The following is a 16,458-nucleotide window of genomic DNA, read 5'->3' as shown; positions in this document are numbered from 1 at the left end:
CAGGACTAGGGCTGAATTAATTTTCATAACCCACACCTTTCAGAATGACTCTTCACAATTTCAGTACACTATGTAATATATCTATCAAGTTTGCCTTCAAAGCAGACTATCTCAAATAAATTCTTATTAAGCAAGGAATACCTTCTCAAAATGTAAACACAGAGTACCTAAGCAGAGTTGTGCATGAAACCAACAACCAAAAATCAACCAACCTATTAAGAAACCAACAACAGAACACAAACCAAGCTTGAATGCTTTATCACTGGTGATAATGAAAATCAAGGCAACAAAGCAAAACAAAATGCTCCTTTGGCCCTTTAAGTAGGGAAAAGATGAAGTGGCATGCCTGGAATCAAACAGAACTAATTGCCTGAGTAGTAACCTGATGTTAATGCAATGTTTAAGTGATGTGAACTGCTCCAGTATGGCTATCCAAAACTCAGCCAGGTCACAGTTTTGACAGAAGATCCACTCATTAAGGCACCTCAAGATATGTTTTCAGAGCATCAGCTCAAAAGCCACACAGAGAAAGGTATGCACAGCTGAGAGGGAGCAAAAGAATCACAAGTCTGCAGACTGTCAATTTTCAAGGCTTTCTGCCTGTTTTCAATACCACAAATTTAGTCTCAAAGCATACCTCCTTCAAATGAAAGTAATCACCGCTCTGGGTAAGGAACACCTTTGCATGTTTCTACCAGGGTTACAAGTGGAATAGTGACATGGTTTTGAAAAACGGATTAAAAAAAGCAGTTCAGATGCTGCTTCCTCATTAGACTTCACATGATCCCTCTGTTCTTCAGTCAGTTGAAACACTATGCTTGACTAGCTCTCATCAAACATTTGCACGCTTTGAGAACCCAGGTGTAGAGAAAGCATTTTTACATAACAAGGCAGAAAAAACCCTGCATCCATGGGATGTCAGTTTGGAATATTTTTGTTCCTTCCACTTGCTTCTACTTCTGAAGCGATTCTTCCACTTGGAAGCCCTATGTTGCTAAATGCAGAAGAAGCAGGAATTTCATTCAAAAATCAAAATATGTGCATCTTATTTACCTGGTGGGCTTCTACAAAGTTCCCTCTCAAAACACAAGAAACTAACAGTGATTCTGGTGGGGAAAGCATCATAGGAATGAGGGAGTTCTGCTGATGTGGTCTTGCCCTGCTTTCCAAATCACTCAAGCCAGACACACTACTGGTACTTCCCTCTGCAAGAGAGAATTCATCAGTATACTATTAGGGAAAACACTTTTCACCAAATAACAGCTACCTATCAGATAACAGCATTTCACGTATTTAACACAAAAATATAGGAGCAGAGTTGCAAGCAAGTTTTAGGGAATAGAAGTCAACATAAACATCCTGCTAAAAATTCTAATAAAATTTCACAATTTGGTCAGAATATGCAGTTGGTATCTCATCCCTGTGTAATACTTTTCAGCAGCTACATAACATGCACAGTGCCAGGCACTTGTTCAGTATGGACAAAGGGAGAAGTCTAAAGCATCTGACCTATTAGATCAATCCAGCATGCCTAAGCATGTCTTAGCTCACATGACTATCAGTTCATTAGCTTTTTTTGATGGTTTGCAGATCACTACATTGCTTGCATACTGTTTCCTGCAAGCCAAAGATATAAAGAAAAATCAAATTCTCTTATTCCAGAAGACACGTACTATTCTGACTACAAAAGAGTCATCCAAAAATGGGAGCTCTGAGAAGCAAAAAGATATAATTCTGTCCTGCACACAGCAGTAATTCACATTAACTACTCGAGCAAATTCTTCATCATGCACATTAAAAAGACAAAGAAATATTACTTTTGTGGCTTATTACCTGAGGTACTGGTGCTTAGCTCACTACTTGTGCTTCCTAGTGAGGGACTGGAAGTTCCCTCTCTCCCATCTAAAATGGAAACAAATCAAAATCAGCACATTAAATGCACTTTTACTAGACAAGTTAATTAAAACTTACCGCAAGATTAATCAACTTCAAGGGATCTTCAAGAGTATCTTGTAAATGAGCCACCATTGACATCTATGATAAATGCAAAAACTGCTGATTTGATGAAAATGCTGGGCTAGAGACTATGCTGGGTGGCCATCAGTGACTCATGTCAGATACTTTGAAGCTTCTTTTTTTTGGAACATGCTACTCCAAAACCAGACATGCCTTTCAAAGGGGGGACAGAAAAAAGGTGAGGAACACAACTTTCTCCTAGGGCTGCCAATTTGTGCCACAGACTCCTGTTAATTCACATCCTACATAATACCACAATAGGAATAAAAATATACTAAACAGTCATGGGACATAGTAAAGACAGGGAAAAATTAGTACTGTAGTTGAAGTTTTCCCCTGCCCCAAATCAGACTTGATTGGAAAAAGTTATTCTTCTTGGAAGAAGTTATTTGTGCAGGTAAACTTCAGAAAACAACCTCAATCCAAGTGGAACTGGACTGACACTTCAAACCACTTAGAAAAGGAAATAAATCCAGTTCTCTACTCCTAGGCCATGATATCTAATTGCATTCAGCTATGAGCTCAGCAAAATTATGCACATTTCAGAAGTGCCTTCTCCAAGACACTTTTTCAACCCACCTGTCTTGTACCTCCGATATCTACTTCGTTTCTTCAAGCTGGAGCACCTGATTAAAGAGCAGTATCTCCTGGAGGCTGCAAGCTGATGCTCTGTGAAATATATAAACAAAAACAGTACCAAGTAGCTTTATAGAGGCAGACTTGACAAACAGTTGAACACGTTTGGAAGCTTGCAATATTTAAGGTCCAGACTGCGAAGTATTTCTTGGAACATGGAGCTTGCATAGTCTGACATACACAATAAGCTACACATCACACAAGAGAAAACTTCATAGCAGCAGGGCTACCAAGTTATGGGCTATGGAGAAGGGTGAGAAACAGGCTCCTGAGTGTGTTGTTCAAGCTACTTCAACAATCATCCAGAATAATACAACTTCCTCTGATACATTTTCCTAACATGTTTCCAGATTAGACTAAATCCATGAACAAGCTGAGACTATTTGGTTTCCACTGGATCCAACACCACCCTGCCCCTTCATATCATTGCAATGTGACTTGTGACAAAGGGGTGGGACAAAGGCTAACAGAAGCAGTGCATCCACAAAGGGGAGGAAAATGAAAAAAATTACCCAAACTTTCTGATTAGAATAGGGATCTCTTCTGTTGGAAAATGCAAGCACTAGGTGGTCTCCAAGTAGGTCACTCTCTCAGTATCTGCCAAAATGTGCTCCCTCAGTAAGATGCTCACAGAATTTAGCCTTGAGATCATTGTCTGGATAGCTGTAGCATATCACAAAGTACCAAATACAAAGCCTACCTGCATTTCTGTTACTCATCACCACCTTGTATCGCCAGTGAGCTTCAGAAAGGTATTTGGAAAACTGTAACACACGACTTCCAAAGGCATCTCTGCTTGCAGAAAGATTCAAGCACTCAACAAGCTCCAGCTCTTCACAAAGCACATTACTGGAGTCCCACGGGAGAGAACTCTGGATTTCTTCCAGATGGTTGAGAAGCAGTGTGAGGAAGGCCTCCATGGCCACTTCATCCACTAAAAATCCAGTAACACCAGTGGTGAAGTGTTTCAGATCCAAGCAGCTTGGCTTAGAGGCTTCACAGCTTTTGCCATCTAACACAGAGTCATGAAGATCTCGGGTATCTGTGTGAAGTGTTTGTGCAGCCAGCAGATGCTTCCCTGACCTTTTTTCAGCCTCTGTTAGGTGTTGTGGACTTTGCGTGCTGGAAGACCGCCGACTATCACTGCCTTCTACACTCAGAGTAGCACTCTTTTTGTCAAGGTCTTCATCCTCTGCATAGTCCTCAGGTAGAGGAGTGTCAGTATAGAGGTCATTATAGGAAATGAAAAGCAAGGAGAAAATATTCTCCAAAACCTCCAGGCGCAGAGGAATGGGAACACTCCTTAAGAACTGCTGACACTTTGCAATGTACTGAGGAAATACTGAATCTGTACAATTAAAAACAAAAATAAAGAATATTTACTACATTTTCCAGGGATTCCTCGCACTGACTTGTGCCTTTTAAGAAAATCCCAGAAGAGGGAATTAGCCCAGTGGCTCAGACTCAATCACTCCTCCAAAAACCAAGTAAATATATGTCCAACATTTTATATTTAGAAAGGTAGCGTGCCTCCTCTTGCTGAGCAATGCCAATTATCACTTTGTTCAATGATGTGCAAATTCAGATTCCACCAATTCTAGCCATTAAATCAGTTTCAGCTCTGGGAAATCATAAGCTCTTACAAAATTATCTGTCACTACAATCCTAGATCTAGAATCACTTCCTTTTAGCACTACAGTTTTTGTACAATTGCCTTAAGTGCTTTAAAACAGAGCTGGTAGCTTATTCATATCTATTATTACTAAAGATAACAACACCCCAAAGAAATACCACTATACTTGCTTGCAAAGCATCCATAGCCCACTGAATAAAATACCATATGTACAAAGGGTGCAGCATTATCCCCATACTAAGTGATAATTCAGAGCCCAGCAACTGCATGCAGAAGCACACATTACTGAACTTGAGAAAGGAGGCAAATCACCTGCTAGTTCTCCAGAAGTTGCATCCTCAGGGAAATCCCCAAGAAGGCTATGTACACAATCCTTGCACTTGGCATGCCTGTGTGAATTCACACAGAGAGCATAGATTGCATACTTCATGGCACAGAACGCTCGGAAGAGGGCCAGGTTGCGCTGCTGACTCAGGGTGTTAGGGAGCGTGGCTGTTGTGGAGCGAAATCAAGGCGGTGAGGGGGTAGGAGGTAAACAAGAAAACAAGTTAATTTTCTACTGCAGTTCCTGCACAGCATTTCTTCCCCAGTGCTGTTTTTGTCTCAGCTTTGATCTATGTCACTGTTACTTTTGGAAAAAAAAATCCCAAACAACCCAACCCACAACAGATGGGCACAGAAAAGTCAGGTCTGGATCCCCTTCTAAAAATTAAATTTTCTGTGAACTTGTGTAGCAGGACCTGCCTACAGCATAGAATGACCAAAATCCCTCACAACTGACTCTCATTAGCAGTGTGTGGTTAAGCTGTACTGCTGCATTTACAACAGAGGGGCAAATCCTGCTTCATTTCAGCATCTTAGAATTCTGTGTTATAGTACACAGTAGATGAGTAGGGAAACAATATAGACAGGCTATGACTGTAGTAAGAATAGAGTACCACCATCTTTTCAGATTTGTACTTATAAACAGATATCATGGTTGATTCACAGTGGCTGACACAATAGATCAAATACAATCTGCAACTAACTAAAAGAAGATGTCAATCACACAGTTTCCTTAAACCAATACTGAAGAACAATCCTTTAACTAATAGCACTGTTTTTCCTATGCCAGAAATACTAACACCTTCTTCTTGAATACTGTAACTCATGAGGAAATTGCTGTTCAATTTCCTGACTGATCAAAACCAGTGTTTTGCACAGGCTGAACTCAACTCTTTGCCACTACCCTGGTTTCACTATTGCAGCTGACAGATACGTACTAAAAAGGAGAAGAAGGGGAAGCATGCGGGGTGATGGGAGGAAAAGGCCAGTTAACACCATTACATCTGACAAAACCAAAGTTTATGACTCCTCTCTTCCCTTTAATGCTCAAAATAGATTGTTTTAAAGGAGATTCTATTAAGCTGTGTTTATATAGAATGATCCGAATTCTGCAATAATTGCTGGATTGAAAAGAGAAGGAGGACTTGTCTTCCATTAATTATTTCTATAAATTATTGTGACATGAAAAATACTAGAGAAACTGCAGCTAGAGATATTTTGCTACAGTCATGCAGCTCCCAGAAGATATCATGGGACTGCCTCTTTCTGCTTTTGAAAGGCTTTGACAGAATTTAAGCAGAAAATAATTAAAATGTAAGAACTGTTTAAAAAACCTCACAGTAGCAGCAACAACAAAACAATTTCAGAAAGCAGGACAGAAAAAAAGGATCTACATAAAATCTCAATTCCTACAGCTTTTAAGATTATTCTAGACAATGATAATTTTAACACCAAAACCTGTAGAAGTAGGAACAGAAATCAACATCACAACAACATGATATGGAGGGAGAGAAATCTGCTTCCCACTAGGTAATCTGGAAAAATCTGTGCAAGATCCATTACCGAGAGCTCTCCATGCAACTCAGGTTGCAATTACACATGTCCAAATGCACAAATATAAAAGGAATATTTAGAAAAGAAATATTGCAGCTTCTTAGGTTCTAGTACATGCAGGAAAACAGAGCTTCTGTATCATTATTAAGATGACCTATCAGAAAACAGCTTTAAAATTGCAGGAGCTGAACCTGGACACAGGCTGCAATCAAAGGTGTGTCCAAAGAGAGTCACTTGTAAGTGATCCAATGCGTTTAGTAATTGCAGGTATTTTAGGCACCCAACTGGAACATGTGAAGATGAGAGAAGTGAGGCAGGAGTGATGTAAACACAGGCTGTAGCTAAGTCTCACTGACTTAAACACTAAATTTAAATGTGATAACAGTTAATATCAGAATTTAAAAAAAACCACTTTTTATCTCTTTCAAAAATGAAGATGTTGTTATACAAGATATTATCATTTCCATCTGGTTTTGCTCTTTGATTTTCAATTAAAGTGCAATGAAATACAAACCATACACCTCTTTTTCAAACAAAAGGTGTTACATAGTACAGAAGGTACAATGACCAGCACGTATCACGGGCATGTGCAAAGTCTTGTTACCATCTTGAAAAAGCTCAGACATCTGTTCTTGTGAGATCAAAGAGATCTCACAACTCCTTCTTGAAAGATAATTTACTCCCCAAAAGGTTTCTAAGATAGTTTCCACATGCTCTCTAGATTTCTTCCATAAAACAGCTAATAACTGGTATCTTCCACAATTACAGGTGGAAGCAGGTCAAGAGAACAAATCCTGGCAGAAGTACAGAACATACATCCTCAATGGATAGTGAGTTTTCTGTGTTCTCACAACCCTACACATTTACCCTGCATCTGCTGATCTCTAGCAGGAACTTTTTGAAGAAGCTCAATAACATCATCTTCATTCAGTGCCAGAAGATTGGTGAGATGATGCAGAGAATACACCGCAGTGTGGCAATCCAGATTGTGCAAGTGTTGCAACAGAACCTCCCTTGGGACAGTAATACTACAAGAGAGAACAAAGAGGTGACACAGATTGAAGTCTCAGCCACGTTTAAAGATGTAACTCCCACTCTAATTGAACCAAACTACAGTGATTAAAAAGAGAAACAAGAGCGTAACTGCAACCCATGAGAAATTTTGAGAGCTTGTATATACAGTCACTATTACATGATTAGCCAAGAAAATAATGCCTTCTCTATTTGCATGTGTAAGCTGACTTAGCAGGTAGATTTAGCAACACAGTTTGGAAAAAGTCCTTCTGATCATTTTACCTGTTTTGTTGCATGCACCATTCAAGAACTTCCACATGAGTCCACAGTCCATCACAAAAATCTTTCAATACTGAATCATTGCACAGATCCTAAATGGAAAGAGATAAAAGAATTTCATTACAACAAATCCCCCAGCCAGACAGCAGAACCAAGCTTGTGTCACACATGCATGTTTGCAAGACTTTACCTAGTAACAAATTTCAAATACAGAAAACTGTCAGATTTATTAAAGCCAGCAAAGGAGGGCTATTCTGACAGCACATAAAAATCAGTCAGCCTCCCCTTGACATATCTACAGACCATAGAAAGGTGGCAACATCTCTTTTCTAGAATAGCTTATAAAATGCAAATTAATGCTTCTTAGTCTAAAGGCAATCTCTAGAACTAATCATGTACTCAAAAGATGACATACTGGGTAGCAGATGGTTATTCTCCTTTCCCATGTGCTTTTCTACTACAGATGACTGCCTGCTAAAATCAGAACTAACAGTTTAACTCTGCAGAAGCTACTAAATAGACTTTTGGTGTATTACCAACAGAAAGCAACTCCCTTAAAGCAATATCAGCTTAGGTCTGCATTGTAACCCAGCAGTTCAAGGCTCCTCATCTCCCCACCTCTGACATCTAAGCCAGCCAGCAGGCATCATCTGAAATGCAGCTACACCTTCAGAGCTGGAACCCCGTCTCTTTTGCACAGATGAAGACTGCCCCCAAACAAGGCAGATCTTTTGCTCACAGCTCTTGTCATTTATAATTTTGATTTGAGAATGAATATGGGGAATTTCCAAGCTACTCTGTGGCTAAACTCAGGCCTGAATTAGTCACTACCCAGGGATGACTCACTGAAGGAAATTACATGAAAGAAAGATGCCCCAACTCTTTTCAAAACTAATCAACAACCATTGCTGTCTTTTCTCTTTGTGCTGCTCATGTTAACAGCAGAGGCAGTTTATGAGTTAAAGAGAAATTTTCAGTCTCCTTTGCAGTCATGCTGTCTTCGCAGCCAAGAAATAAGAAGAAAGGCAAGTGTCCCTATGTAATGTTACCTGCATATCACTGCAATAGCTTACCTTTTCAATTCCATCTTGAGGATGACTGACATTCTCACTGAAAACTCCCGTTTTACTTGTTTTTGCAAACAAATTGCATTATTTGGACTGAGACTGGGAGACTGCCACATGCTTTCTGCTGATTTACCTGAGTTTTGTGTAGAGTCCATAGCAATGCTTTTGCTGATTCCAAGCTTTGACAATAGGTCCATCCTAACAACACCAAGAGGCGGCTAAGGGGGTTGAATTCTCTCCTCAACAAGCTCTTCAGGCCTGAGTAGTCTTCTCTTTTTAGTAAAGCTAATGCAGTCACCTAAAAATAAAAGAAAGAAGTATTAATTTTCAAAATGTGGAGACCCATGCCTGGCAGACTAGGTAATCAAGTAGCCATTTCAATATCAGCTTCACTAAAATAATCAAGTTCTGCACCCAGAACTTCCCTAAACTTATATTGTCCAAGTCATCAGGATACTCATAAGTAAAGATGTCATAAGGAAAAACCACCATTTTTCAAATACTTACTGCAGAGCCAACTCTCATTCCACTCTACACTATCTTGGCATTCCTTTTATTTATTACATTTCTGCCAAGGACATAGTGAAAAAGACTTCTACAAGCACATTATGCAAAAGTTGAAATATGCTCAACCTTAAAACCTCACACTTTAACAGCGACCACCTGCCTCTATTCTGTTTGTTCTACCCATGTACCTACATAAAAATCAATTAATTTGTAACAGATTGTTTTCACCACAAATTTTACTGCGCAATGTATTCTCAATGCCCCAAGTCTACCAGCATTAGAAGGCAGTAAGTTCAAGGTCATGAGGTAAATCGTGTATCCAACACAACTACAAGCAGAAAATGAGAATTCTTAAACTCTGAAGATTTAATCTTCAATCTGCATGCAGATAATCTTTTCCAAAAATCTCACCAGCAGTTTTTATTGCACTGCTGCACGTAGGGGAGTTATCACCATTACCTCCTCGCTCCCATTAGTCATCACCCCTGGCAAACACTATTTGAATACAAAATGCTTCTGTGCACCACTGAGATATGCTCAACACAGGGACTGACTTCAGCCTCCATTGGGTTTCCCTGTTAATGATTTTATAGCTGTACCAGAATCTGTTCCAGAAAGTGCTTGCTGCTGCTCAAGCAGTAGAAATAGGCTGTCTTCCAAGAAGGAGCTTCTTTGGGATCTGAGAACAAACTCATCACAGTTCGCTCTGTATCCAGCTGCTCAGATGAACCTAAAAACATCACAACAAGATTAACTTCCAATAGAGAGGAGTACCTCTGAGAGAAGCATAATTGCTGTTATTTTAAACTAAGAAACACTCAGTATTTCCTCATTCACTAACCAGCTGTTACATGTTACTACTGGGTAACAGGAAGACCAAGCAAAGAAATTTGACAGAGGTCAGACAGAAAACCAGAAAAACTGTATTGACAATCATTAACATAGCAAAAGCCTGCTCAGCACACAGGTTGTTTGCACCAGCTCAGGTCACACTGACTTTCTTTAGCCATGCACACCCTTATCTGTGAGTTGCAGGAATTCTCACTTGCGCTCGAGACACTGCACTACCCTGCAGGGCTTTAGTAAAGACTTGTTCAGCACTGGAACTTCTCAGATCTTTGCAAAGTGAGATCCAAACTACTCCACATGAGAGTGAAGGTATGTAGATCTCCATTTCTCTTTCCCCACGAGGAAGCACTGACTGTAGTTAGTATCAGAATTTCTAGAGTCTGCCAAACCAGCCTGAGCTTCCCTTCAGCCATCCCTGAGTGAAAGGAGAAGCGAGGATACAAACCCCACTGACTTACACCACAGTGAACAGAGGCGAGCAAAAGAGGGTAGGCATTCTAGCTTTTCCCTCCTTGCTACTTCACTGACAAGGTTATGGACATCACTTGCCATTCAGCTTCAGCTGAGATCCTCAAAGAATCACAGAATATGCTGAGCTGAAGGGACCCATCAGGATGATCGAGTTACAACTAAATGTACCAGTCACAGGCAGCTAGACAGAGGCTGTGAAGCCATGGTTGGTACAAGACCAACAGCTGGGCTCTGGCAAGTGAGCAGGTATCAAAGTGCATCTTCCCTCCTGCTGGGGTACCACTCTTCTCCACAGCTCCTCCCACTTTTGTAAGTTTTCTTTTTCAGTATTAAGGGGTTTGAACATTTTGGGATTACTGAAGTGACTGAACTGCTACTGGCCAGAAATGGAACATACTCCAACACAGACGACCCTGAAACAACAAGGCGTGGTAAAGGAAGTGATCACAAAACATAGCATAGAATGCAGAAATATAGGGGAAAGAACCAGTGCTCCTATGCCAATCCTTGCTTAAAGGATCATTTTAGCATCATCTTTCTAAAGACTCCATGGTTTGTTAAGGCACCTTAGCAAGAGCATTGCCTGACTCCTTGACTACTTGTCTGTTTAATGCCTTAACAGCTTTATTAAGCAGGAGATTAGTACAAAGCAAAAAGTGAAACAAACCTTTTTGTATTGATTTTGACAACAAAAACTTTTCTCTTGCTCTTTCTGTGACAACGCTGCTATAGAGGCTTAGCAGGCCATGGCTCTGTTTCCTCAGCATACAGTTTAGTAGCTTCTCTTCCCTCAGTGGGCTCCCTTCAGCCCAGCATATATCCAAGAGCCCCCTGAAAAAGTGCTTTATTTCATCTGCTTGATGCTCCACCTCAAAAGTCACTATACTGAGAGCAGCATAAATCGTATCTACTAGTTCTCTTTGATCTAGTTCAGCTGAAAGCTCAGAGCTGCTCTGAAGCATCTGCAGAGATTTCAAGGAGTCACAAAGGAACTCGACAAAGATGTTTTGTAGAGAGCGATACTGCTGGAGTGAGGAGCAGTGTGCGCCTTGCTCCCCCTGGAAGAACTCCAGCAAGGCTTTTGCCCTCTGGGGAGCCCGCAGCAAAAGCTTCCGCAGAGCTGAAACAACATCCAAACTGAATTTGTGAGAACAGTCATCTCTTCTTTTGCTCTCTGTGATGGGCTTGTTCTGTGTGCACTCAAATGCTTCAAACAGTTCCTGGTAGGAAAACAATAAAAGAGTAAGCCTTTTAGACTACATTAATATATGAAATTAATTATTTAAAAAAATAGAAGAAACCTGAAAGCAAGCAGATAAATCAATTTGGAAACACCATACTACTAAAGAAATCCATTAATAATGGTGACCTTATCCAATATCTTTCCTAGAAGAGTGGATATGCCTGAATATGTAACAAAATACAAAGAATCCTGTAAAACACAAGTACACTCCAAAGACCATATACAAGCAAGGAACTATAGCAGTCCCTATGGGAGGGCTGAAGCACTGCCACACTCTACCTCTAAGCAACATCCTAATGTAACTGTATCTTGAGAGGTCTCTAAGAGCCTAATGATGTGTGGGGTTTTCTTTTCATCCTGCCTTTCCAGATTTGTACCATCTGTCTACTAACTATATCATCCCCATCAATTTTTAAAATCTGATTAAAACTGGCCAACAGATTCAAAAGCAATCTCACAGACTTTTCTTAAGCAACAACAATTTTTCTACCTATCAGAAGCAAACCTACAATTTCAGAACTGGGAAGAGGAAAACAAACAAACAAAAAATCCAATTAGCCCACCCAATAAGAGTTGGGAAGGTGAGGGACAAGCCAGCTGAATAGCACTCGAGCAGCACTTTTCGCACTCCTGGAATTAAGTGAGTGCTGCCCTTGCCTCAAAGAGACACCTCAGAGATTACATAGGGGAGAGGTGGCTGGTGTGCACAAAGAATGAGAACAGAAAGCAAGACCACAATACCTTTTTTTTTAGTATTATTTGCTGGATCAAAATGTAACTCTACCTACCACCATGCCTCTGACAGAAATTGTGACAAAGATATGAGATTGTTGAATTTCATGTTTCTGTGCAACACTGGTGGACAGTGTGGACAATGATGGAATCATTCATGACCTCAGAGGTGAGACGGTAACATGCACAGACTTCATTATTCATTAACAGACTTCAAGCAGATTTATTTTAATCAACATTCAAGTTTACTTTGCTTGCTTTCATCCTGTAATTGCTAATTCTGTATCCTTAGTGAAATACTGACCAACTTTTCCTAAGCTGAAATAGCCTCTGAATATAGTAAGTTTTCATTTTCCTCTTAAAATATAGACAAACAAAAAAGAGTATCTTTAAGGAGTTAGAATCTGTAGGACTAGAAGCAACATATTATGACATTTCACACACCACGTCAGATCTGAATCTTTTGTAACTAACAACAAATTAGGACAGCTTTACAGACAGTAACTTTGCTGATATTCTGCTCTATACTTGCTTTTGATATAAATCCATCTTTGCACATTTCCACATACTTCTCAAATAAATCAGCCTGCATCTTTTAATTAAGAATAGAAAATGGATCCTGGACCTCAGAACACACATCATACCAATCCCTAAGCAATGTCAGCAGTAATAGTAGAGTATCCAAAAACTTCCAGAAAGGGGGAAGAGGGATGCATAGGAGATGAGATCTCCGAAGAAAGAAAAAGAAAATACACATACTTTTAAAATGTTCTTAGTGAATATAGTTTATTTTGGCTCACAGTGGGTTGTAGGTTTATGATTATTACAGGTGTCTATGGATTGAAGGCTGTGGCAAGCAGCTGCAGTCAGGACTGACGTGTGTTAAAAATGACATGTAGAAAAACCTGTTCCTTGCCTGCCTGCAGCCTCCACTCAGTGAAATCACTTGCGGGCACAGATTAACTCCACAAAGGGATCTGAATTACACTCTCTCTCAGTTGCCTAGAAGATTAACAACACATTAACATCTCAGGCAGTTAGCAGGAAACATTAACTTCGATCGGATGAAGCTGGGCATGCTGCAGAACAAGAAGAAACAGGGCATAGAAGTAGCTCACCTTTAGGACGTCCTCAGAGACATCTTTCTGTAGTTCTTCCAAGAACAACAAAAATTCAGTTTCTCTCTGAAGAGCAACTGGAACAGTTTTCTGAAACCATATAAGAATGGAAAATATATTGGTCAATAAAACTTTTGTTTACACTAGCATATAAACATAATCATAGGTATTTCATTAATACTTTGAGGCAGACTGAAATATCTCTCTGAAGTAACCTAGTCCTCAATTAAAGGCTATTTCAGTCAGGTTCTGCTCTCAAACCAGTTGATTTTATTTATCCATACATTTCGAAACAGACCTCATCAAGAATCACAAAACCATCATATCCTCAGAATGGAAAGAAAAAATGCAAGTCTAAGTAGTGCCAAGGACAAATTACTTTTAAAAAAAAAGTGTGCACATCTCTCACCATCTAAAGCTTATAAAGAATTGTCTGATGCCTGAGCTATTTAATCGTTACTGTAAGAGAGGTGCTGCACAAATGCAGAAGTTGATACACACCTGATTTTAATTTATATGAATGGAAAAAGCTAAAATGTTAACTTCTAATATCTTTGAAGAAAAACCCTAGTTTTTCTCTTCAGTGTGACTATTACAGCTCTTTCTTGATAAATTTGTAAAATGCAAAAGCAGTGGATGTCTCTAGATACCTTGAGAACTTAATTCCATTAAACATGGGAAAGCCTACATTTAAATAAGCAACTAGGGAGACATTCTGCACTTGGAAGTCAGAGCTGTAAAATGCATGTGGAAGTCATCAAGATGTTTCTGTACCTGATTCGTGGCAAGCCATTTTTCCAGCACAAGAAGCCAAAGCCATGAAGCTCTCGATGGGCTAGAATTCTGTCCACATCTACAAAAGCAAGGAGCATATACAGGGGATTATACAAGGTTGTCTCCATACCCAAGATCCAGGAAAACATGGTCAGAGATAAATTGGATTTTGTATTTCTTTGAGTAGGATAAAAACAAAGACAAGTAAGTAGCCAAAGAAAAAGGAAAATAATGCTGAGAAACCAGAATATTGGTGTTCTTGCACATCAACTCAGTGACTTCTGCTGTGCAAATAACTGCTTTTTAGATAGCCAAATACTACTGGCATAGTTCCTCAAAACAAAGAAATCTAGTTCTGGTCCAAAGTTCAGTCTGTACAACTCTCTTTGCGCATTTCAGCAGATTTCGTTGAAATGTGACCACTTGCCAAACACTGCTATTTCCTGTTCTGCCTATTTCTACCAAAAAAATGAAGCAAAGTTTTAGGTCACAGCACCCAAATGCAGCTCTATATCCAAATTAAAAGTGAAGCAATGTACTAATTAAACAAAGAATCCTTCTAATTTCCATCAGAATTTCACATCCTCCAGTACTTCAACATCCCAAAGCCTACACAGCTGGGAACATATTCAGTACTGTCAAAAGGAACAGGAAAAGGAGAAAGCACAATATTGCTTCCTGTCCTTTAAAGATCTCAGCCCTACTAACTAAAGCCTTTAAATGTGATAGCCCAGCTACTAAAGATCAAAAGATTGAAAATTCTTATGTCTCAGTGGCTGTTAGCAATATTCATCTAACCACGAGCACACCTTCCTCCAGACTCCTTCAGCTGCTGTCAGTGTAAATCGTTTCCTAGAACCTTTACTGTAATGTTACACAAAGTTTAATGTGAAGAAGTATGATCATCTGATTAGACAGGGGGAATACCAATGTTCCCTGAAGCGCTAGGAAGTCACCCTTCATATACGACTAACTGAAAAAATAAAGAGAGATAAAAAGTAACAAGTAACTGGGATTGAGTAAAACCGATGCCAGCACAATTTGAACTTCTTATAATCGCAGTTTTAGAAATTAGGAGATTTTTCAAGAGTTGGAAACAAGATAACATTTTAAATAACTACACCACTGATCTTGGTGTTTCCATTTCTAAACTAACCAAAGCTCAGTGTCAAAGAAATGTAATTTCAAGAGATGGTCCCTTTTCCTCGGTAAAATCTAACAAAATCAGTTCTGAAATGCTTCCAAGTAGTTTTAAGCTTGTATCAATCACCATATGAGCTACGTAAATGAACACAAGTCGTTATCCCGGTGGGATGGGCAGCCTGCTAAGTTCTTGGTCAGTGATAAGACATCAAAGTTCAGACAACAGCATCACAAGACACCTCGGCACTGAAGCGCTACTTCCCTGATTCTACCTGTCTCCCACGGCCAACACTAAGCCAATTGCTCCTCCCCATTCCACATTCAAATCCACGGAACCAGAGCAGTACCTTACTTACCTTACCCCCACGGGACAAACTACCAGAGCCTGAAGAATTGCCTCCACCTTCCCGGGGCCGTCCCCGTGCCACCGGCTCAGCTGGGGCACGCAGGCCTGCGCAAGCTCCCAGTGCCCACGCCGTACGCACTCACAGAAAAACCCGAAAAGACGCTCCAGAGAATCCGCTTCTTCGTTCCCAAAAGAATGCATCTTCCCGGCACGACCCGGGACGGGGTGACACACGGGAGGGCGATGCCGCGCTCCCTGGCGGAGCACGGCGCGGCCCCGGCGGCGCTGGGCTCTACAGCACCGCCCCGGCACCGCCGCCCCACCTCGCCGCCATCTTGGGCGCCGCCTCAGCTGACCGCGCCGCCGGCCGGGCACGCGGGCAAGGCGCCCGCCCATTGGCCGAGCCGGGGCGGAATGTAAATAAACCGCCATGTTTGTTTGGGGCGCCTGACGCCGCCGCCAGAGCCCGGGCAGCGCAAGCCCCGCCCACTAACCACGCCCAATCCCCGCCTCCATATCCCGGTCACGCCCCTTGTTCTTGCCTCTCTAGGCTCTGATTGGCTCTCGGCTGAAGCTCCGCCCCGGTGCGGACGCCGGGGTCTGTGAGGGGGCGGGGGCGGCTGAGGCGGAGGGGTTGGTGCGGCCGGCTGTGGGTGCGGGTGTACTCGTAAATACAGCTACACACCGCCGTAGAGGTGTGTGTGTGGCAGTATATGTACCCCCTGTACAGCTGTATGACCCTGTACATACAC

The 16,458-nt window shown here is 41.0% G+C and overlaps 1 protein-coding gene across 1 annotated transcript in view; it reads right to left on the bottom strand.

The window, feature by feature from the left end:
• ZFYVE26 (zinc finger FYVE-type containing 26) overlaps positions 1-15,925 on the bottom strand; it is a 47,128-nt gene extending 31,203 nt beyond the window's left edge. Inside the window, exons 1-13 of the mRNA XM_084208436.1 lie at positions 15,717-15,925; positions 14,218-14,296; positions 13,444-13,533; positions 11,018-11,570; positions 9,630-9,760; positions 8,657-8,821; positions 7,460-7,548; positions 7,031-7,191; positions 4,598-4,777; positions 3,353-4,000; positions 2,596-2,685; positions 1,834-1,902; positions 1,054-1,205 (exon numbers count right to left, since the gene is read on the bottom strand). Of these exons, the coding sequence (XP_084064562.1) occupies positions 1,054-1,205; positions 1,834-1,902; positions 2,596-2,685; positions 3,353-4,000; positions 4,598-4,777; positions 7,031-7,191; positions 7,460-7,548; positions 8,657-8,821; positions 9,630-9,760; positions 11,018-11,570; positions 13,444-13,533; positions 14,218-14,296; positions 15,717-15,907 (2,598 nt within the window). The 5' untranslated portion in view covers positions 15,908-15,925. The remainder of the gene's footprint in view (positions 1-1,053; positions 1,206-1,833; positions 1,903-2,595; positions 2,686-3,352; positions 4,001-4,597; positions 4,778-7,030; positions 7,192-7,459; positions 7,549-8,656; positions 8,822-9,629; positions 9,761-11,017; positions 11,571-13,443; positions 13,534-14,217; positions 14,297-15,716) is intronic.
• Positions 15,926-16,458: the final 533 nt, after the last annotated feature.

This window comes from Fringilla coelebs, assembly GCF_963513975.1.
Source record: "Fringilla coelebs genome assembly, chromosome: 6".
Lineage (NCBI taxonomy): Eukaryota > Metazoa > Chordata > Aves > Passeriformes > Fringillidae > Fringilla > Fringilla coelebs.
The sequence above is the reverse complement of the archived record's forward strand: the minus strand, read 5'-3'. Positions and strand labels throughout refer to the sequence as shown.